Source organism: Chanos chanos, chromosome 4 (assembly GCF_902362185.1).
Source record: "Chanos chanos chromosome 4, fChaCha1.1, whole genome shotgun sequence".
NCBI lineage: Eukaryota > Metazoa > Chordata > Actinopteri > Gonorynchiformes > Chanidae > Chanos > Chanos chanos.
This window is the reverse complement of record NC_044498.1, coordinates 15,616,797-15,640,571: the sequence shown is the minus strand read 5'-3', so window position 1 is coordinate 15,640,571 and position 23,775 is coordinate 15,616,797. Positions and strand designations below refer to the sequence as shown.

Below are 23,775 nucleotides of genomic sequence, written 5' to 3'. Positions count from 1 at the left end.
AGCAGAGTGGCGCAGCGGAAGCGTGCTGGGCCCATAACCCAGAGGTCGATGGATCGAAACCATCCTCTGCTAAGCGTTTTGGGGCAGTCCGTGGCCTAAGGGTCAAAGAATCAGGTATGTAACTGAAAGGTCGCCGGCTCGATTCCCAAGAATTACCAGCAGGAAAACATCCACAACTGACGTGCTCAACTGCCCCCCAGACGCAGGTGTGCTGCCCACTGCTCCTGCCCCTAGTGGTTGTGTGTGCTCATTAATGATGTGTAAAGATGCGTTAAATGCACAGGTTAAAATTCACTGCTCACAGTGCGTGTGTGCATGATCACAGAGATTTAATCTTAATTTTAAAATGTTTATCAATAAATAGCAACAAAATTGCTTACCTTCTTTTTAAAACAAATTCATTTATATTCTCTGCACTAGTTTTACACTTTATCATGCAGAAATAGAGCAAGAAGCTCCTTCTTATGGTAAAAATAAATCAACATCTGGTATCAGTATAAAACAATTTTAATATGCAAATGCAAAATATCAAATTTAAAGAAATATGAAATCACTGTGGGGTTTACTCCATAAGAACATCCACATTATCCCTTCTAAAACATGTAATTACAAACAGATATTTATATTTTGAAATAAAAAAAATATATATAACCCAACAGATTTGCCTGTTCCAAAGAGTTCACTGGAGAGACATCAACTTCAATACTATCCATTGGATTATAAAAAAAAAAAAAGAAACCAAAAAACACAGACACCCCCCTCCCCACTAAACTCTCATGAAACATACATCTATGACACACACACATTGGTAATAAATATGATGCTGTGATGGGTGTGGAGGTCAAAGCGGGAGGCAAGATGGAAGGTGGTTTTCCTCAACTTTGAGACAGCACGCCCTCTTATGGCCACATCAGGCACTGCTCGTCTGCTCAGCTTTTACACTGAAAAAGGATATAGAACATTACATTACTCAAACTAATCCAGTCTTCTGTTTTCCACAAAACTTACTTTATGGTAATATTTCTGAGATACATATTTCTAAAAACAGGAAACAAACAATTGTGTTTCACCACACAATTAGACTTAAACCTGAGAAACTGCTGCCATCTTTAGTTAAACTATAAATGACTTTTCTCAGGTCTGTCACATTTTACTGTGCTCAAAATCTGCAGTCTCAATTACTTTTAGAATGTACTAGTTCTACAGGAGTTAAGCATAGGATGGGTGGATATACTAGTTATCTCTGATGGATTACTGAGTCAAAATTGGAAGAGAAGGGACAGAAATCTAGTTCCATTTACCTCTTTGTGTCTGTCTTCTCTGTGTTGCCTTCCTTAGATTTCTCCTCTTCTTTCACTTCTAAACCCAAAAAGGAAGAGTAAGTACAGTCACTGTAATGAGCTGAAGAGAATTTTTTTTAATCAAAAGTTCTTGTTATGGAACATTCTGGAATATACTCAATTTTCAACTTCTGTTGTTACAAATCAAACTGATGAGTAATTTCTCTCAGTTTCCCTCTTAGTTGGAATACGTTTTTTTACTCTGGCTATAAGGACAATGTCATGGCAAATATCTAGACAGCATTTATGGACTGGTTTACTGTCAGGTGAACGGTTTCTTGCTCACTAAGGTAAAGAATGGAAGATTTAGGATTAATCACTTGGTGTCTTGAAGAGTTAAGACTATATTTAGATTTGCAACATTGCCCTTAAATTTTGCAGTATCAATTGGCAAACCATTCAATCAAGCAGATATTTTTTTTATTTCAGCTTTTTCTACTGCATTATCTGCTTTTTAGTAGATTTAACTTCAGATGGAAAATAATTCTAAGACTAATTAAAACCGATTACTAATTTAATCATCAAATTATTAATTTACATATTGTTTGAACACCTCGCTCATTTTCAAAAGCTCTGCAGATACCACGCTATGTTTGACTGTAGCTGATACTTGTCTCTAAAGTCAGTTCCTTTATTTGCCAAACCCCGAGTTTTTCTGTCTTTCCAACTTGAACAAAGAATGATTAAGACTTATTAAGCCTCTGGCAGCTCTGCAGGTTGAAAACTAGTAATACATGGTTCCTGAAGATAGATATTTGATGTATCTGAATACACCTCAGTTTTTATATTAATATCTAAGGATTTCATTTTCAGGTTGAATTTATTAGTATTTATATAAGCATAGCCACTTATTAAGTATTTAATGTATGACTTAAGTGCATACTATCTAATAGAAGCAGATGTTTTGTCTCTTTGTGTCAAAGCCATTGTTTATGCGGTCCAAGCTGCATCTGGAATAACTTTGGAAGTTCTTGCTCATGTGTTGAACTCTTCAAATGGTCTACAGATCAGATATGCCACTATGACATATCTAAAATCCCAATGCAAATGAGCAAGTGTTAAGATCCTTGCTGTGCAAGAACAAGTCTGCAGCCGATAGACAATTTATATGGAATAATAAAGACATCAAATTTTCCTTTTGGTGCAATATCAGAGGGGATTAAGAGATTACGGATTTCAGCCCTAAAGGTCAGAGTTGGTCCTTTACTTCATCAACACCTGAGAGGAGCTTTCATTGCCAATGATTCCCTCTGTTACTCTCACAGGATTCTAATGCATGCATCCAAAAGGCCATTCTTAGGGAATTAAATCAAACCGCACCGTATATTGTTTTGAAATAATTTGTATGATGATACTGAGCAGAACATCACACCATGAAACACTGCAGTGGCGCTGCTGTATGTAGTAAGGCCTTCACGGATTTGTGTTTAAAACTATGTTTTGAATATAAAACACTAAGCCACACTTGTCCCTGAATTTCTCTTGCTAGATGTTGAGGCAAAAGAGAATTATTCTGTGTTGTGGCACGTGAAATGCTACACGGTTGCATTGGATTCATTATAACTGTCACTCGTCAGAATGCTATTTAATTTATACGGATGAATTACATTTATTTTATAGCTTGGTTTACTGTGAAATAGAACATAAAATGTGAAATAACGCATAAAAAGGTTTCCTGAGGTGCATTTAACTTATTGACTCTGTAAAATTACATGGAACTAAATATATAAACAAATAGAGCATTTACCAGTTACCCAAATTTTAAATTCAGGGTTTTCTTCATGAACAAATAATTTCATTTTATTTTTGTATGTTTTCCTGTTTGTGTAGAGGACAAAATGCATCTCTGATTTTCGTTTCCATTTTCAAACCCCAAGGTAAATACACGCGATCATACTATAAAGTGTGACCATTAAATACTGCTTTGAGAGGAAATCACTTAAATCTTCAACTTAAACGACTGTGTGACACACGGACACGAGTGGGTGACAACACCGATGCTTTGGACACACAGCCCCAGTCACCTAGCAGACTGGCTGTCAGTTTAACACAGACACTTACCAACTTTCTTTTCTTCTCCCTCCTTCTTGTCCTCCTCCACACGGGCCCGCTTCGCTCCCTTTTTATGATTGGCCACGTTCCTCCTTCCGCCTTCTCCTTCATCCTCAGAGTCAGAGAACTCTTCATCACAGGCTATCCTTTTGTCAGATGCTCTGACTGCAACAGAATATGAAAAAAAACAATGACAAAAACTACACAAGACGGAAAAACGTCACAATAAAAGTGACTCTATACTAAGTCGGTGAGTTCGATAAATCACATGGCTTTTCACATCGTGGATACGCTGGTGACACTCGACCCTTTCGTTCCATAACTCCCTCTACCTCCAAGACTACCAAAAAGATCTCTGCTTGGACAAAGCAGAACTGATACCTATTGAGGTAATTCTGTTACTACTAAGCTCTCCAGGCAATAGAAACCTCCTTATTGGTTCACTGCAACTCTTACCTTCCTGGACTATCAGCATAGCCCACAGATCCATAATGTGGCCTGGTACAATGTGGACAGTATATGATCTACCAGAATTTTCTAATGCCTCTCTATCCTGATCAGTCCACTTGGCTAACAGGTGAGCCCATAATTAAATATGGGTCATTGATATTGGCATTCTATCCAACTAAAGGCATTGCTCCAAAGTACCAAGGAGCTATGGTTGGGGAGCACATACTCTTTCCAACCACTCAGATCCATAACCTAACTGCACCATTCTTTCAGGCAACCAGTGGATGCTGGATCAAGTCCTGTCACCTTGAAATCCTCACCCCACACCAGCTAACAAAACAGGACTGGCTGGTCACTGCCACAATTCTTTTGAGGCTGCCCTCCCTGAACTGTTGTTAAATTCTGTTAAATTATAAACTGACATGAATTAGCAATATTATATTTATATTGTGAATTATATATACAGTATATATGCACATTCACTGCACTGCCCTTTCTGTGCTTCTGTATTTCCTATATTCTGTTATGTATTTGGTACACTGTACTTTCCATTTATTGACTGCACAACTGCTTAGTCCTTCCACTCTTAATTTTCTGTTTTGCTTTGCACTGACTTACTCTTTAGCAGCAAACCATAATATTCTGCATCTTAGTGTTGAAGTCATTTCCCTTTGCAGCGCTGTACTTGCAGAACCCTACTGTGGATGTAGTTTTCTGAGTCACGCAGGATATGAGCATTTTTTGAATAATTTTGAATAAAGGCAGTGAGGAATTTGCATTAGGGTAATTAATTAGACAAGAGTGCTATGATAAAACACCTACAAAGTAGGGCTGGGTATCGTTTGGGTTTCTTCCGATACCGGTGCTAAAACAATACTTCTAAAACGGTGCCGGTGCCTAAGCGGTGCCTGAGCCGATACTTTAAAAAAAAAAAAAAAAAAGCACATAAAGGTCAACAGTATTAAAGAACGGCCTTTTTTTAATTTCTAAGGCAAATTTGAACTTCAGATTGAGCAATATATTAACTTTACACCTTAAATATATAAATATAAATGAATACAAAACACTTAACAAATTTACATACCAATTCACATAATAATTAAAACCTAACCCACCTACAATAATTTAACACTAAATAACAGTTACAGTAATAATAACAGCTAAATAAATTTTGTATTGGAATTCCTCGTATTCTACAAACTTCAGCAATTCTTTTGCAGAAATATTATCATATTTGAAGTTTTAGTTTTAGGTATTTAACCGTGTTAAACCTTTTGATGCCTAAGTTCTCTGAAACAGCAACAGTCCCCTCAGCCCGAGTTTTTTTGCACATGAGTGAAACATTCTGAAATTAAGTTCAATTCCATTTAAATTAAATTCCTTCAATTTAACGGAATTTAACTTCATTGAATTCCGTTTTATGGTTATTACTTTTGTAGGAACAAATTTGATTTCCATGAAGCTAAACACAATTACAAGTGCTTATGTTAAGCCTCTGACGTCAATATTAACGACTGGGCGCAGCCATGTTTATTTACATTTTGCAACGGTTAAGTGCATCCTCTGAGACATATGTCTGGCAAAGCATGTAAACAGGTGGCTGCATGTCAAGATTTAACGAAATCTGCATTGTGATTCGGTCCGGGTGATACCGATCGCAAGGGAACCGGTTTTGATATTGGCACCAGGTTTCGGTACCCAACCCGACTAAAAATGATTGGATCTTCAAATTTAAAACATGAAAAAAATTTTGGAAAAAAACCCAGTAAGTATGTAAATAAGTAAGCAAGTAAATAAATAAATAGATAAATATGTGAGCAAGCCAGCTTTGTAAACTACATAGTGTCCAACATTTTATGGGACACTATGCACTTTACAACCATTAATGCAGCAACAAATAAACAGATAGCAACATCTCCTGTGTGAAAATGAAATTTGTGTGAGGAGAGAGGTATATTTCATTCACAATTCCATGCACACTGTAAAGGTTAACAGTGAGGTGAGGCAGTGAAGGGATCTTACTGGACATGCGTTTGTCTGGGTCCTCTGTATCTTCATCCACTGTGTCATCAGGGATACTGTCCTCTGGAATGGCCTGCATCTGGACGCCAGGGGCATGTGGCAACATGCGCAGGTTCTCAAACAGACGCTGCCTGTATCAACATACACTTTCATTCAGAACATCTATAGGACACAGAAAGCATAACAATGGTGTATGCTAAACTGCTACTATAAGTACAGGTATATGTATTAATGCATCAAACAATTACACATTTGTATTTCTAATCCCTGTGGTGCAATGAATGTACATTTTAGTCCAAATCTGACAAAAAAATTCAACAGTGCTGATGTGTGAAATTGACCCGCGTGCAACACCGTCCTTCTTACTTGATCTTGTCCATGTATTCCTGTGTGTTCTGATTGGTCATGTTGGACGGACTGATGTGCAACTTGAAGTCAGGGCCGAAGTACTCAAAGTAGTCATTATACGGAAGCTCTGTAATGGCATCAGGTAAAATGATAAGGAAAAAATGGTACAATCATGCCCTGAATAAAACATTTGCTTCTAACTACGTAAAAGCCTGAGTATGAGTGCATTTCACTGGTAAATATTCCTCATAGACTATTTTAAGTCTAAATATTTTTCAGCACTAGAGAGAGCTCCTGCATACAGATTTTAATATAAAGTAAACAGTTGTTTCAGCAAAATAACATCATCATGCAAAACACTGCGCCTTGCTGTGGACCAAAAGGCAGCATGCAAATCCTCAAAGCCTGCTGTTACCCACACATTCAAAACCACAGAGGGATTTCACACTGGAAATAACCAATGATGACGGCTGTAACATCTTCTTGTTTAGGCGAGCCAGGAATCAGTCTGCTGTGTATGTAAATGTCTCGGTAAAACTCTTTGAACACATTTATCTAAATAAGTACATGACCGCCGATGGCGACTGGCCAATGTCTGTTCAAATTATGGCACTCCTGATCAGCTTTAACTTCACACAAATTTGCATTTAGTGAGGAGAGCTTACTGTAGAGCATGCAGCTGAAAAAAAAAATCACGGCATTGGTCAGGTTATCTGACAAGGTATCTTATGAAGAAAAACAAATGCAGAAAACTAAACCCCCTTGTGTGCCTTTTCCTGACAGACCTGATGCAACACTTGGATGCACATCTCAAGCAGAGCACGGTGATTATCTTAAGCTAGTAAAGAGTGCAAAAGCAAACGTGACAGGTAAAACCGCACTGATACCACAGACGAATTTCAAAGAGTCCTTCTTTGAAAAAGAATGAGTCATAACCAAATTGACAATGTTCATAACACATATTAACAATTCATTCTTGCTGCTGAGGATGTAGCATTTTGCTGATACCCAGCAACAAACCACAATACATCATCTGAACTACTGACTGTGCAACGAACAATTCTGAGAACTGTCTGCTCAGCATCAAATATTTTCTAAGAATTGTCATACTTCTTACTGTTTGAACTTCTCGAAACAATTTCACTTTTTTTCTATTAATTTATTTATTTGAATAGAAATGTGCAATATGTCTGCTGACACATAGAAAAATATGTTTCTGTATCTAGACAGGCTAGTTATTAAACAGATACTAGTTCATCATTGTTGCTTCTTAAATATTTCTTTGTAAATATTAAAAACAGTTTATTCCCCCCTGTCCTTTCCTGATTACTGTAGGTATTAATATTGGCTGACTCTGCCGACACAAAATCAGCAATCAGTATTATGCGAAAAGCTCCAGACTAGTGCGTCTGTTGGCCGTAAATAAAGTTAACCACAAAGTTAAAGTTAAATCATGGAACAATTTATGTTATGGAAAACAAAACCTCTTCTTTAAACCATAAACCTGTGAAGAGGTGATGGGACATTTAATGTTAGTTCTGCCGATCCATTAACATCCCACTTTCTATCATTTGGCTTGTAAGTTCTCTTTATTGATGCCAGTAACATCTCTTCTCACTCACTCTCTCTCTCACACACACACACACACACAAACTCCAAACTGGAGTCCACCACAATCCTCTTTCATTGGTTAAGGGAGCAGACAGAAACAAAGCAGAGATTACATCATGGGATGCAGTCATTTCATGTAAATTCTTGAAGGGAGAACAAAAGACTGTACCCACCATCTGGAATATCTGTATCCAGAGCGACAGCCGTTTCATAGGTCCAGCAGCGTGCCACGTTACGGATGGTGTACCCACCTCCACCGAGCATTAGCAGGGGTAAGTTAAAGGACTTCATGTACTCCACACATTTTGCATGACCTGGTGAACACACAGTGTAGGATTACTACAACACCGGATGTTTCAAGAGTTATTTAATAACAAAGTTACCTAAAGGAGCACACTTTCTTAAAGATCCGACTTCCTTGATTCCTCTGAGCAACGGAGCAAGTCACACTAAGAATCACAACAATAAAAAATTATTTTCAGAAGTACCTACTACATAACATACTTTAACAAATATGGGGGCGGGGGGGTGGAGGCATAAAAATACTAGGGTTGTGTATTGTTTCAACTTTATCGATTCCGATTACAATTCTGCTTATCGACTCCAGTTCTTATTGAATCTCGGTTCCAATTCCAATATTTTTTGGAGAGAAAAAAAACCCCAAATATTTAACGAACAAAAATGATCCCACCTTTATTCTTGGCCGTTTAGGCTATAAACAGTAAACTGTCGACTATGACAGGAAGGTTTCTTTTTCCCTTTATTTATGAAAAATAAATATTACTCTTTCTTAGAAGGAATGATCAACAAAAACAATTACAAACCAAAACCATTAAATAAATAATGGAACAATATCACAACAACAACAACAAAATAGAATATAACAAAATACACTGCATGCCCAAAAAAATGGATTTGGAGCCTCTGGAGGCAGTGTTATGATTTAGGCTTGCTTCAATTGGTCAGGTCTAGGCTCAGCAATGTTATGTGACAATAAAATGAAGTCAGCTGAGTACCTGAATGTACTAAATGACCAAGTTATCCCAACAATGGATTCTTTCTTCTCTGATGACACGGGCATATTCCAGGACAACAATGCCAAGATTAATCGGGCTCAGATTGTGAAAGAATGGTTCAGGGAGCATGAGGAATCATTTTCACACTTAAAATGGCCACCACAGAATCCTGACCGTAACCCCATTGAAAGTCTTTGGGACGTGCTGGAGAAGACTTTATAAAGTAGTTCTACTCTCCTGTCGTCAACAAGATCTCAGCCAAAAATTAATGCAACTCTGGGCGGAAATAAATGTTGTGATGTTGCATAAGGTTGTCAAAGCTAAAAGTGGTCCAACAAAATATTAGTGTGCGACTTTTTTTTGGCCAAGCAGCGTATTTAACAGACAGTTGTTATGGAGGCAGTGAATGTCAGCTCATCTGTGTGTTGTAACTGAGCGTAAGACGTAGCTGCTGTAAACGTTAGCTGCATCTGGGGCGTTACTGCGGCTGGGAGACCGGAACACATCGAAGACGGTGCATTCCTTCAGATTCACACCGTGCTGAGGTAAATGCTTCATCATATTGCACGAAATATCTTACTGCTGGTGTTGCATTTTGCTGTGTCGTTATCTTTTTCAGTGAAGCTAAGCCAAACTTTCGAGCGTTTGCTGCGGCCAGCCATGTTTCATGATGTAAACAGAAGTGTCTCTTCTCACATGCTTTGTTGACGTATTGTGTAACAAATGACTTGGGAGTGTGACTGAATTATGCAAAAGTTAGGAACCGAAGCGCAGAATCAAAATGCATGTTTCTCAGAAATTTGAACTTGATACCAAACCCTAAAAAATGCCTTGTACTGTGCTGTATGAACTATCAAGAACTGAAACACACTTTGTAAGAGAGTGGCAGTGCATGAGCCTTACCACGTATGGTGAGGTTGAAGCAGCCCAAGCGATCTCCAGAGAGAGAGTCAGCACCACACTGCAGAACCACTGCACTTGGCTGGTACATTTCCATCACCTTGGACATCACCTGTGAACCAATCAGTGACAAACATCAGGGTTGGTTACCCTAATCCCACTAAATAAGACCACAGAAGCAGGTATGCTGTGTCAGTTCATCCAACACACACACACACACACACACAAACATTTCATTGAAATACATGTTTAGACAAGCATTTTCTTCTGATGTCTTGTCATTCTCTTGTCTGATGTCTCACTTACAGGCTTGAATATCTGCTCATAGGACTCATCATCAATGCCGTCTCTCAGTGGGAAGTTGACTGCGTAGTACTTGCCTTTTCCTGCACCAATATCCTGAAGGCAAAACATGGTGTGAAAAGTTTGTACAATTCTGAACAATTAAGTCTGTACAATTAAATCACTACTTAAAGATTCATGAACTGTTCACATTCGAGCAAAGCACACAGACAAACTATTAACAAACACAAAGCACATTATCTGGCCTGAAATACCGTTATTTAATTATCGACAAGCATGCTCAAACCTTTATGCTGACTCAGCATAACACACTATACAATATACAGTGATGCAAGTCACAATAAGAGTCCATTTTGTTTTTATCATGAACATGGAAACTCTTTTAAGTAACTGGGACACTGCGACAAGAGAACCAAGCTTACCCTGAGGTCTCCAGTGCCAGGGAAGTACTCCCCATATTTGTGGAAGGACACAGTCATGACTCGGTCAGTGGTATAGAAGGCTTCCTCCACCCCGTCTCCATGGTGAATGTCAATGTCAATGTAGAGAACTCTTTGGTGGTATCTGTGAGTCAGGGCCAACACACAAGGCCAGAAAGGTCAGAGTAAAAGTCAAAATACAGAGTCAATGCCAAAGCACAAGCAATAGATTATCTCTGTACTACAATACTGTACAAATTATACTTTTGATATGCGTGATGTAAATCCAAAACGTCTATAGCAATTTCAAGGTATGTGTTTTCAGGGACTCTCATGTATATCCACCAAGGAAACACAGTATAATGTAAATCCCTCTGCTATAAGTGAAAAACAAATGTATAGTACTCATACTCCAGTAAATGGAGAAAGGACTCACTTAAGAAGCTCCAAGATAGCGAGGACGATGTCATTGACGTAGCAGAATCCAGATGCTTCAGACTTCTTGGCATGGTGAAGTCCACCAGCCCAGTTAATGGCAATGTCGGTCTGCTGCCTGTTAAGCTTCACAGATCCAGCTGAAATGCACAGAGAAGAGCAGCAGGAAATTATAAGGATATTCACAAACAAATTTAAACATTTCATGCGAATTACAAAAAAGAAAAATCTTGTCTGAGATGACTGAACAAGACTTTAGCCTACGCCTGCATTCTTCAAAATAAATCTTTCAGTTGTGAGCCTCTGACTGAGTGTAGTCCCACTGGACTAAAGATAGTAATGCATGATCCACTTTTGATCTAGCTATTCACATGCTGCAGCAGAGTACAATACTTCTAAAGAGCTTTGAATTTCAAGTTTTTCTTAAAGGCTACTGATGACTTGCCAAGCTGTCCAGATTTTTTTGAGGGGCATATTTTTAAAATAAGCAAAGAGTCTGGTGCTTAGAGTTCTACATTTAGAATGATTAAAACACTGTTAAGCAATGTATTACGAACCACTTTAAACTCATTTTACACTCACCAGCAGATCCTCCAGTTGAAAGCTGGCAGAATTCAAAAAGACCATCAAACACCGGACAGTCTTCTCCAACATTGACTGCAGAAAAAGAGAGATTATAAAAGAGGAAAGTGAGAATACAGAAAAAAAAATATTTACAAGAAACTTTTGAACATGCAAAAAAAAAAAAACCCTCCATAAAACTGGAAAAAGCACACACACACGTACCCTAAATTGAAACAAAACAACAACTTAGTTAACTGTGCCAAGCATCATCAAGCATGGTGTAGACAACTTTTCGATGAATTCACTGTTTTTCAATACAATAATATCACTGTAGTGTTGGGAAATTTGAAAGTAATGTCTATCTGATGACCATATGTGAGGTTACGTATTTCCATGATCATACTGCTCTCACATTTACCCAGAGGGTGTATCTTTTAGAGTTCAGACTTGGCAGTAACAACTGTGTCTTTGTAGAGACACAAAATAGGAAGCCGCAAGGGGCCCTCTAAATTGTTTATCTTCTGTTTGCTGAGTTGTGGTGATGTTAACAAGTTGATTTGCCAGATAATTAAATTGGTCTTTGAGTCAAATCAAGAGTAATTTACTGTATTCCCATTCGAACTAAAACAATGCTCTATTCTCTATTCTCTTCTTAACTGAATGCTTGATGAAGCCTGTAACATTGCTTTCCTTTCCAATTGAGCACCGTCATCCATAACACAATGTATATCAGTGATGTCGGTTTGTTTTTATACTGGATCAATTTCATGCTCCCTTGATGGCATCACTGTCTGCCCACAGTCCCCAGTTTCTCATTGATGTGACTGATTAAAAATGCTTTCATGAAACAATCCATTATCTTACGAAGGCATTTTTAATTGATTACATTTTTGCATTCGTAACCTGTGACTGTTGCCTCCAAAGTTTCAAATTAGAAAACTAGATGGAACACAGTTATCTGCTGGTGTTATCATGCAGTTAGTTCTTCTAACACCATTATAAAACTGCAAATATATTCATTATTATGATTTTGTTAGACAACTCTTCTTTTAAGGCAGCTTTCTCTGGTCACCTTGACAGGCTTTTGAAAATCTGTTCAGTCTCCCAAAAATACCGATCAATTTCTGTCAGATACAAGTTTATTTACTCCTATCGTATATTCTACAATACTACAATACCCAGAGATAAGGGGCTCTTCATACATACAAACCAAATTAAAACTGCCATTTGTGCTTTATTAGTCGATTCTAGGAGTGATTTTCAGAGCTAGTATCACATTTATAATGATGAAATTGCCCTCTTCTCATATATGTGTTTCAATATTCTTCTGCTTAATCGTTAAAACCAATAACCAACATTATGGTCCCAGCTGTAGGTCTACAGCAGTAAAGTTTAATATGAGCCTGTGAATCATAAAATGGTGCCACTGGAGTGACTTACATCGCTGCATTTGTTTGCTAAACTCAGACATATTGTCTGGGCGGATGGAGCGCAGGAACTTGATGTAATCGTCACTGTGATACTTTGTCATCTCCTCAGCAGTGGCTTTATGTGGTCTCTGCAAATCAAGCATCGATAATTACAGATATCATGTAACACAGAGTGTAGATATTCAAACTAACTAACATCTGTAAAAAAAAAAATAAACAAATAAAAAACAGCTTCCTTGGACCCAATATCTATAAAATATCCCAATTCATATAAACATTACGGCGTACGAGTAATATCATCATAACTGTATACTTAGCATAGGTTGAGAAGGACTACTATGCAAATGCTTTGCAAAGGACCACTATGCATTTAAACCCAAATACATTGTTAAGTCAAAGAATGTCACACGGTCATGCATTCAGTGAACTGACATGAACATTAATCATCCTAGCAAAAGTCTTTTTTGGGGGGGGGGGGGGGGGGGGGGGATAACATATGTTTGGATGACCAAGAAATCTTTCACTTATGAAACATCTCAGACATCAGCATTGCCATATAAACTTACATATATTTCCATCTTTCTGTAAAGGCCATAGTTTAAAAGCAGGTTATGAGTCATGCGGATTCTGTGAGGTTTCATTGGATGCCCTTGTCCATAGTAGTAGTTTCCAATGTCACCTGTAATAAGAAGTTTGATGACATTATAAATTCACACTGATGTGTACACAATGCAAGGGTAACGGTTAAGGTTAAGTAGACTATTTTTGTGGCCAACATATTTATCAAAGGCCTTACTTAACCGACCATACTGGACCACTCAAAAATGCAGAAATATAAAGATCAAAGAGAGTCTAGTATGATTGGTCTTGCTGTCAAATTAACAAATAAATACATGCGTACATACATAAACAGTTGGAAGTACACCATAAATAGGTCATTTACATCTGGCCCAGATATTATGCCTACTTAACCCTGAAAACTGAAATCAGCGACGAATAATGAATGAGATTTTATATTGAGTCACATCTGGAGAGAAGATCCGTAAAAACTTAAGAGCTAACCGCTCTTGTGAACATTTTTTCGAGTACAACGGGCGATATGGATTGCTTATTACGCGCACGACAACTATTTGGCTAAATCGGACCCATCACTTCTGGGCCTGAGAGGCATGACCAACTTCAAAGGATTCCGAAACCATAGAGTAATTAAATACCACATCACATTCTAAATAAAAACAACCAAATAAATGAAAACGCAAACAAAGATTCCACTAGAGAGTGTTTATTCATTAACTAAGCAACGCAATAGATTTTCCTTTGCAACAAATGTAGCTAGATAGAGGACCAGCTTGCTGATGATGGAGACACAATGCACACATGAATGCAGCTTTCCATACAACTAGCCTGCTAGCAGCTATGCTAACATGAAGCAGCGCTGGTAAGTGGTCTCTTCACTTAACTGACTGACATGTTCGCGTGTGAAATTACCATACGTGTGATTATGTGCAAAGACAATTTGACCATTGATTAGATTTATCTAATAATTCAATGCAAAAGAAAAGAACGCGTTAATTTTGGGCTTCAAAGTTTACCAATTTATTTGTTAGCTTAAATCGCTAAAACTGAGTTCTGTTGCGAGAATGGCTAGCTAGCTTGGGCTACTACCGCCGCTACTCCACAAAACCGGAATGCAGCGTGCAAGGGACCAACTCTGTATACATGTCCTACCGTCGTAATAGTAGCAGACCTTCTTCTTAGTACCACCTTGAAGGGTGTAAGCCATGGCTGGTTATTTTTAGCACCACTCTTACTCAAAACAGTGGGACAATAGTTATGATGTCCGAAAATGTTGGAAAGAAAGAATTCGGGCTGAGTGGGAGGCGCAAACGCAGTTGGCAGGGGGCGGGCGACTCAAAATCAAGTAAGACAGCACAACAATGCGATGAATAAAGTAGGTCTAGACATCTTCAGTAGCAATATGCAGAACCGAACCAGAAGAATAACCATTTAGACATATTGTGAACCCTGAAACAACAGGCCTAGAGAAAGAGAGAGGGTGAGAGATCTTTCCCCAAATTACATTTCGCTTCTGTATCTCCCATCATCATTCAAAACATAAAATACGCTTTCCACCAAATGATTTGGTTTGTTCAGCATAAATAGTTGTATCGGATACTTAAAATAATATAGGGCGTGTTTTGCATTAGGGAGAGTAAATGCAAGAGTTTCTGTTGGAGTACAAGTTTCGTTATTCATTGAAAGTGGAATTTAGAGAGGTGCCTAATGGATATCATCCATCCTCATCACCTGGAACAGGTTTGTTTAGGTTTAATTGGAGCTGGATGTAGTCAAATGCCAGAAGAGCTATTCAGAGACACCCGATGTGGTGCATTTAGGCATTTACTGTAGAAATGTGTGCAAAACCTGTACATTGAATGTAGTGCAGACCCCAAATGAACCTGAAAATACCTAAGTAAAACCAGGGCCTCCTTTGCTTTCCAGTAGCTGATTCTGGGGAAATGACGCCACACAGTTTTGGGGTGAGCACAGATTTCATCATTTTACCTAGTGGCCTGGCATCAAAATATTTCCACCCAGAGTTTGGCATTACTTATAAAAGTAATCATTATGCATCATTTATGATACCGCTCAAAGTAAAGTGCTCATGTCTGTGTAAGAAAGTTTCAGTTTGCTTTATTAGTATACTGTAAACATATGTCTTTAAGATTGTCAAAAACCTTTCTTCGTTATATATATATATATATATATATATATATATATATATATATATATATATCCTTGTTACACATAATGGGATTGTTTGTCAAGGACAAATGATTCTAGAACCATATCAAAAATATATTAATTGTGCATCAAACATTCATCTGATGTAAGACAGTCCAAATTTTATGTAAGCAATGAGTTAAATAGCATATTCCACCATGCTTTTACTGTAGCAAACATCCTCTGCTATTTCAGAAAGATAATCCAAAATAGCCTCCTAGTGAAAGAGAGGCTCATGCTCTCCTTTATCACTTACAGTAATGTAACATTTTTGGTAAACATGAAAGTGAGTTAAATATGAACTTACTTTAATAATCAAACTTACGGACATTTTTTCACCGCATAATTATATTCAGCACAGATGTATTGCAGATACAATGGTGCCCTTTTCTTAAAATTGGCCTGCAAGTTGCTCTCTTCTTCACGTTTTTTATTTGGATGGGACTGAATTTAGTGTAGCTCCACAAAATGAACTCTTATTCAGAGGCTCGCAATGAATGTTTATGGATTGTCTCATGCTGTAGTACATTTCAGGCTCCCATTATGCATTCAGATTAGGCTGTATGCAGCCCCTTCTTTTATACAGACAAATCCATGTTCTGATGCAATGGAAGTAGACCATATCCATCTCACAACATCTGTTATCCTCCTCTGTCACACATTTAAGAACAGACTGTTGACCATCACTCATTTGTGTGAGAATTTAGACAGAATTTAGTATAAGGCCAGAAAGCACACGCATAGTTTTTTTTTTTTGTCCCTTTAGAGAAGCATTTTTCTACAACCTAAATTAGTTAAATGAGAAGTGTTAGCGTGGGACTACATTAAAAATGTGCTGCCCAGTGAGATTTGAAAAATACTAGCCTTGTCAACAAAAGCATGCTATATTTGGAAACTACTGGTAATTTAAGTGAAATTAAAAAGTCTGGAAATGCATAATAAACAGAATAAAGTTGTCACCCATAAATCATAATTCATCTACAAAACATCAAAACATTTCATAATGGCAGTAAAGGGTTTAGAGCCCACAGTCCTGAGGGAATTATCCTGAGACGCATCAATAATGTAAAATATAGATATATTTACAAAACAGCTGAGTTTAAGTGTTATTTTATTTAAATCTTTCAGTTACAGAATGACACACTTATGATACAGATAGGCTTGTACATGTGGTTTGATACTCACTGTTGGATACTGATGCGTATGAATAGAATAGGCATAAGACATGGTTGAACAATTAAGCAAAATAACTGTTTTCTTTGAGATTACTGAACAAAATAGAGAATCAAAAGGACAAATAACAGCATAATTCCCTTAACACATTATACATCCCTCTTTCATTTTATATTTGTCATATTTATGTATGATGTCATTTTACCTCTTTCCTAGGTCTGTCTAAAGTGTTAAGTCTGGAATAGCCAAATTTCTTTCTGCAAGAAAGCATCCATGAAACAACTTGTATAACGAGGGACAACAACGACAAGCAAGTGAATATTTGTGAAACAGTCATTTGAATGCCCTCTTGAGGACTCCAAGGATACACTAGACTTAATACAACCATTTGTAGAACACTTGAACTCTGACATGATATTGAGACAGTCACCTCATGGCAGTTTTTAAGGAAATGGGAAACAATGTGAGGCACAATTATGGACACATGCTCTGTAAAAAAATAAATCAGAAAAAATATATAATGAATATTTACCTTGCAATTTAAATCTGAATACATATGTACCCGTTTAAAATTGTTGCAGGTGACCTAGTGAATGTTTTAGGTATCATTACACTGACAATGTTTTTAGTCTCAGAAATACAGTGTGGTAACTTTACATAGCATGTGTAACTAAAATGGAAGTGTAGATTTCAATACCACATTCAAAGCGCAAAAACATATCTAACCAACAGTTAGTCTTTTGAAACCAAGACACTGACATTGAGATTGTTGCTTATTCAATGCATTTGAAGGTATGTCTTAAGTAATTTTGGCCATTTTAAAAGTAATCCAAACTTCCTTAAGTTGATGTTGGATTGTGTTTCTATTAAAAGAGTTTGTGTTTTAATAGACCAGGGTATGTCCTTGAACAAACTTTTGCAATCACACATCACACTGATCATTATGCCACTGTCTCACCATTTTTATGAGCAAAAACATGGATTACACAACATATTTGGTCACATTTCCATTCTCGTAGTAAGCTTCGAGTTAAAAAAAAAGTGCTTTTAACCTTCAAAATGTTGGAGAGTGACATCTTTAAAAACACCGGTGGCAACACTTCTAAGTTTCATGTCTCTCTGCACTCTCACGGCCAATTAAATGTCCTACCAGTGATCTGATAAAACTTCTGATTGAACGGATGGAAGAACTTCCTCAGTTTTGCCAAAACAGAAGGGTCCACTTCAGGATGAATTCGTCCCTTGCTGCCAGCCAGGCACTTGTTGAAGACAATGTTAAATCTCAAGCAGTAGAATCCCCGGGTGGCATTAAAGTATAGATTGTACTGGCTGATCCGGGACGGCAGGTTGAGAAAACGTTCTACTAACTGGAGCTCGGGTAGCGGGTCCGTTATCAAACGGTCCCCATCTACAATGTGGAACTGCTCCACTGGGAAGTACTTAAGCCAACGCTCCAGGTGCTTGGTGTATATGCTGGTCCGTACTGCCTTGTACTTGGTGTTCACCTCACAGGTGTTTGCATCAATGGCCAGCTTCTCAAACTTATGGTAGGTCTTGTTCTTGCGCTCCTTGCCCTCCAGTACTTGAGTGTAGTCAGACACAGCTCTGGTGGTGGGCTCACGCACAATGATTAACAGCTTAATTGATGAGTTCATCTTGAAGATACGTTCAGGAACCTCCTCGGTGATGAAGTAGGCCGGACTTTTCTCAATGGTGATCTGGTGAGGGAAAGAAAAAGGCATCTTCTCCCGGTACCAGTCAATGCCACGTGCGTAGTTCTGGTCATTGTCAAAGAAGTGGATTTCCTGTGAGGCCTTGACCACAGCTGGGTGCAGGTTGAGCATCTCCAGCAGGGCACGGGTCCCACCCTTGCGGACACCGATGATGATGGCGCGCGGAAGCTGCTGTACCAGGTTGTGCAGGCGAATCTGCTCCTTGGTGGCATTGCCCTTCCGCAGCTCATGGAGAAGACCGCGTTTAAACTGTAGCGTTCGCAAGTGGATCTGGTCTGGCAGGTCATGGGGGGGCAATCTGCTCTCTATGGGGCAAACAGGCTGCAGCCTGGAAGTGGAAACATAATTTTGACATTAGGTGGGGGCAATCAAAGAAAAATGTGCATAATGTAGAACTGACAAAATCTCATGTTCTTTCTCCTTTTGCTGTCAGCTTTGTGTATGTGTGGGTGTGTGTGTGTGTGAGTCTGTGTGTCTCTCTGTGTGTGTGTGGTTCTTTTCTTATTTTTTTTGTAGAGGTCATGAGTTTAACTGCAGCGTTTAAAAGCATGTTACATAGTAAAACAAGGCATTCTTGAATGTGAACGTCCTTCGAACTAAGTATGTCAGAAGTGCTTCACTTATTAGCAACGAATCCAAACAACAACAATAAATGCAAAGGGCACCAACCTATCCAAGCTCCCAACCCTGGCAACTAGATACAGGAGACTCCCAATAGCAAGGCTGCCCAGCACGAAGAGCTTCTGCCTCAGCAACGCCTGCTGTTTGAATAGCATGGCCCTCCATCAATCTTCAGGACTGCGTCCTCAGCCTGCGGAGAGTCGTGCACACAGAGCACTAATCACTGCATGGAAGGAGACAGCCTAATGTTTATTAACACACACTCAATCAAGTCTTACAAGTGATTAAGCCACGGTGCGCAGGAGTCGGCAAAGTGCTGCAGTGCCATTAGAGTAGATGCCTGCTGTACTCACACCTACTTATTTATATATTTATGTCTGTCAGTGCAGGGGCTCGGATCTGATGAGCAAATTGACAGGCTGCTTCTCAATGGGGGCTTGATGGTTCCATTTGATATTTATTTATTTATTTATTTATAGATTTGGTGGGGAAATTCTAGTTAATAGTGGCATTTATTTCATAAAACAAATCTTGGTCATGAACAATATTTTAATCTAGATTTCTCTAGCTTCTGAACCTTCAAACGTCTGTCTTACTTTCTTTCTTTCATGCAAATTAATCAAGAGTTAAAAGTATGTAACTCCGTGAGCAACCAGTATCAGACAGACATCACAGGACTAAGAATTTATGTTATCAGTGGCATTGGTAAACAGATTTGTTTTCTTCCCATTAGTGCAAGGGCAGTGCAAGGCATTGTCCTTCACCCTCACAAGTATGTAAGAGCAGTTGCGTTGTTTTAATAAAGCAGCAGGAGGACTGAAAATCAACAAAGGAGTAATTCTCCACCTTACACGGTGGATTCACCCCCGTCAGCATGTGTGCTAATTATAACTCTAACCTCAGCACAGCGTTCATCTGTACCTCAAGCAGTTTTTCATTTGAACATTTGGATCCTTTTTTTTTCAGGCTCTAAAAAGCGTTATTTCCACAATATGGTAAACGCTTTGAAGACCATACTGAGAACTGTGTCCTATGTGAATACAAGTTATGTGCAAAGCTGTCTCATTGGCATTATATTGCTGCATACCATTCAGTATGAAACTGGGTTTTCTGTGCCTGAATGGTGCTGTGTCTGATGTCTATTTCCATATATGCGAGGTAAATTAATGTCAAATTGTGAAATAAATAACCATATTATTGCATGCACAGATTTTCTTGATTTATAATTGTCTGTATTTGTTCTGACAGGACGTGGTTCTTTCTTCATACTGTCTGTTGTAATGATACAGGGAATTTTAAAATGGGAACATAAGTAATTAAATTCTGGTCTATGGGGATAAAGTATTTCATATGTTATATACATATTTTATACAAGTGTGTTTACACACACACACACACACACACACACACCATGGTGGGCAATTTAATTACAACCAATCAAATATCGAAACAGGCCCATTTATTTACAGGGGTGAACTCTTCCCTTATCTTATCCTAATATGTAAACCATGTAGTGTTTCAGTCACTTCTTTAAGTTCAGATAAGGCTTAATTAAGTATCACTGTGTACTTGATATCACATTCAAGGCACATCACGTGTGTCTGTTCTTTGTCCCAGGTTCACATAATTACTTTAAAGCCACAGTAATGCTAAAATTTAAATATCAAGACTTTGATACATCCTTAAATTTTGTTATCACTTCAGTTACTCAGCACATCCCAACTTATACTGTTAACATCCTGTAATCACGATTAAATGATATGCTTCAGCACATTTTTCACAGCAACTATTTAAACATGAAAGGAAGATTATTATGTCCACACACACAACTCCCTTGACCTTCTGTGTGACACAATGGAAAACAAGTTCATATGATTTCCAACAGAGGGCGATATTTCCTTATTTTAAAGCTACACCAACTCATCCCTCTGGCGAAGCATCAAGTGATTATTACTATGTCACAAGTCTGTAAGGTTGTTTCCAGCACAAGCAACAAAACGGCTTGCCCTTGTGGAGGAATATTTAGGCATTAGCCTGTAGTGCATTAAGTGAGTGTGGTGCAAGGGTTTAAACATCTTAAACACTTTTCATGGTATTTGGAGAATGATGACGTCTTTGTTCTGACCAGTAACTTTCATGCAACAAAACAGCATTTATTGAGATAAAAATTCAAAAAGACTGAGGCAATAAATCTATGGTTCAATAATTCTTTTTGTTGTTGTTATTGCCCGCCAACTGATATTAGCTAATCAAACACATGCTGACAGAAAATGATTATGTCAAGTGAATGGGACAGAATGAAGAATCCTTAAGTATCTGCCTGAGGGCCTAAATACCATTGCATTACCCTCACAAGATGATCTCTTGCAATTAGATTTTCAATATCCTGACGAAACCTTATAAATGCTATGGCAGATGGCTAATATCTTTCTTCATATACAAGCACTCTGGTATCATATTATAGGCATATGGAAAGGGTCTCTGACTTCCTCTGTGTCTGGAAAATAAGTAATGTTGTCTGGTCATAGCCCCCCCCCCCCTCCCCCTGAAAAGACTTGCTTCTCCAATAGCAATTTTATAAGTCCAATGATACAAGAAAATAAACCCATTTAGCCCGAGGCCATCTCTTATTTGTGGAGTCCCATTTAGAGATGAAATGTTTTTCATTACATACAGCTTCTATGAGAGGCTGGGGAATGATTCCCCAAGCACATGAAGGCTCTTTTGCTCACAGGCCCTTTGGCTCCCAAACAAAGACATGAATGAACAGCAAAGTGCTCTGAGTGGGAATCAGTGCATTTTACACTCACCATAAAAGCTGCACACCGTTCTAACAATGCGGGAGTTGTATTCTGTATCAATAATAAAAGATCACTTTGTTAGACTGACTTTATCAATATGGAAACAGGACTGCTGTCTGTGGATTGTACTTCACTCTTAAGAAACAGAAGCATTACCTCCACTCATTCTGAGCAGGCTAAACAATCTGAGGTCAAAACCATTTAAAAGACCTGCTTCGTTTAGGTTAAACCCATTTCTGAGCCTTAGGGTTTTTTTTTTTTTCCCATTTCACTTGGCATTTTAAAGGCTAAAATAAATTGTATGTGCAGCCAAGAGACTAGGTGGCTGAAATGACTAAAATGTCATCATCCAGTAGCTACTTATATCAGTAATCTGTAAAGTACACAGCTCAATTTAGAAATGGCTTTTGTCTCAGCACGGGGTACTGCACTCTCACCAGGGAAAGATATAACAGCCTCAAATCAGGAAGAGCAAGGTTTGCAAAATATTTTAATCTCCAGTCTTTTCATAAGCAGGGCTTGCTTTTTGAAAGCACTCGCAAAAGTAATGTTTTTTTTTTTTTTTCCCTTTTCAAATAGCAAGACTGTAATAAGTGTTTAAAATTATGCAACCCGATTCCTTACTGTGTGACAGGAATATATGGGTAGAATAAATTTTAGTCGTTGACAGAAAAGAACAAAGCTATTGTTGAGTGTAACAAAACTGTCTGTATAACAATGAAGTTAAGTTACAATCTAAACTAAATCAATAAGCCTTGCTGGAATGAAAACCATATACACATAATGTATAGAAGGAGAGAAACATCCTTAAAAAAGTTGTTTAATTCCAATTTGAGAAGTTCTACTTTGAGTCGGTTTACTGTTTGAAAGAAGCTGACAGGAGGCATTGCTGCAAATGCAAGGAAATCTTTGTGAGACTAATCTGACAGACTCCTGTGTAGCGTTTACATCAAAGCCAGGATATCCGTAATAACTCATTTGAATATTTCAGCTCTTAGGCGTCAAATCACTGAGTCACTCTAAAATCCTAGTTCTATTATTTCCGCTCATGACCTTAAACATCCTAAAAGAGTTCCACTTCTGAAGTATTTATTGTCTCAACTGCAGCGCAATATCCGCGACATAACTCTAACTACACTAACTTTACCAGTTAACTGTTGTATCAAGAAATATTTCAAAAACTACGCTTACTGTTTTTTTTTTGGCAGAGAGACAGAAATACTGATTGAATATGAAGAGCAAAAGAGGATTAGGGATGGATTAGGAGACACTTTCCAAGGAAAAAGCAACGGTCTCACTGATCAGTCAGCTGTGCGAAAACTCCAGTTCCAGTTGTATACATTCTTTAATGTCAATATTAAAACTGATGTCTTGCAATAACCTTTCAGTGCATTATATCGTGACGATCCAGAAATAGCACGATTGCCAAATTGGTGGTACAACAAAGCTGATGTACTCACATGTCTGTATTTTGCATTTCCTTTGTATTATTTGAGTCTTAAGATGTGCCAGAATAAAGGAGTACATAAAAAAAATAAAAGAGGCATCAAACTGAAACATAATCAAGTCCTATCAGTAATATCAGACATGAATGTGATGTATTTGTCTCCGCTAGTTCAACGTTATTTTTAGGCTCAGATGAGATTAAGCTGTACTAGATTTGTATAAGATGATAAGAAGTGATATTGCATAAAATGTTGCTTACTTATGAAAGCACATGCTGCACTCTGCTAATTATACATCATTTTGCTGTTCTAATTCTCGGAACACTGT

General features: G+C 38.0%; 2 protein-coding genes and 1 non-coding gene across 3 annotated transcripts; 1 reads left to right on the top strand and 2 right to left on the bottom strand.

Annotated features, from left to right (window-relative positions):
* On the top strand, nt 1-72 carry trnam-cau (transfer RNA methionine (anticodon CAU)). The gene has a single exon. It is a non-coding gene; the product is annotated as a tRNA-Met (tRNA).
* Nucleotides 73-690: 618 nt separating this feature from the next.
* LOC115809199 (histone deacetylase 2) lies at nt 691-14,723 on the bottom strand. The gene is made up of 14 exons (XM_030770768.1): nt 14,619-14,723; nt 13,457-13,569; nt 12,901-13,018; nt 11,479-11,553; nt 10,898-11,036; nt 10,465-10,606; nt 10,046-10,138; nt 9,743-9,851; nt 7,997-8,137; nt 6,231-6,339; nt 5,865-5,995; nt 3,402-3,557; nt 1,302-1,359; nt 691-941 (listed from the first exon to the last, which is right to left on the bottom strand). The coding sequence occupies exons 1-14, from the start codon at nt 14,671-14,673 to the stop codon at nt 911-913; spliced, it is 1,470 nt and encodes a 489-aa protein (XP_030626628.1). The 5' UTR covers nt 14,674-14,723; the 3' UTR covers nt 691-910.
* A 3,251-nt stretch (nt 14,724-17,974) lies between these two features.
* Nucleotides 17,975-19,356, bottom strand: LOC115810585 (heparan sulfate glucosamine 3-O-sulfotransferase 5). The gene is made up of 2 exons (XM_030772543.1): nt 19,250-19,356; nt 17,975-18,908 (listed from the first exon to the last, which is right to left on the bottom strand). The coding sequence occupies exons 1-2, from the start codon at nt 19,354-19,356 to the stop codon at nt 17,975-17,977; spliced, it is 1,041 nt and encodes a 346-aa protein (XP_030628403.1).
* Nucleotides 19,357-23,775: the final 4,419 nt, after the last annotated feature.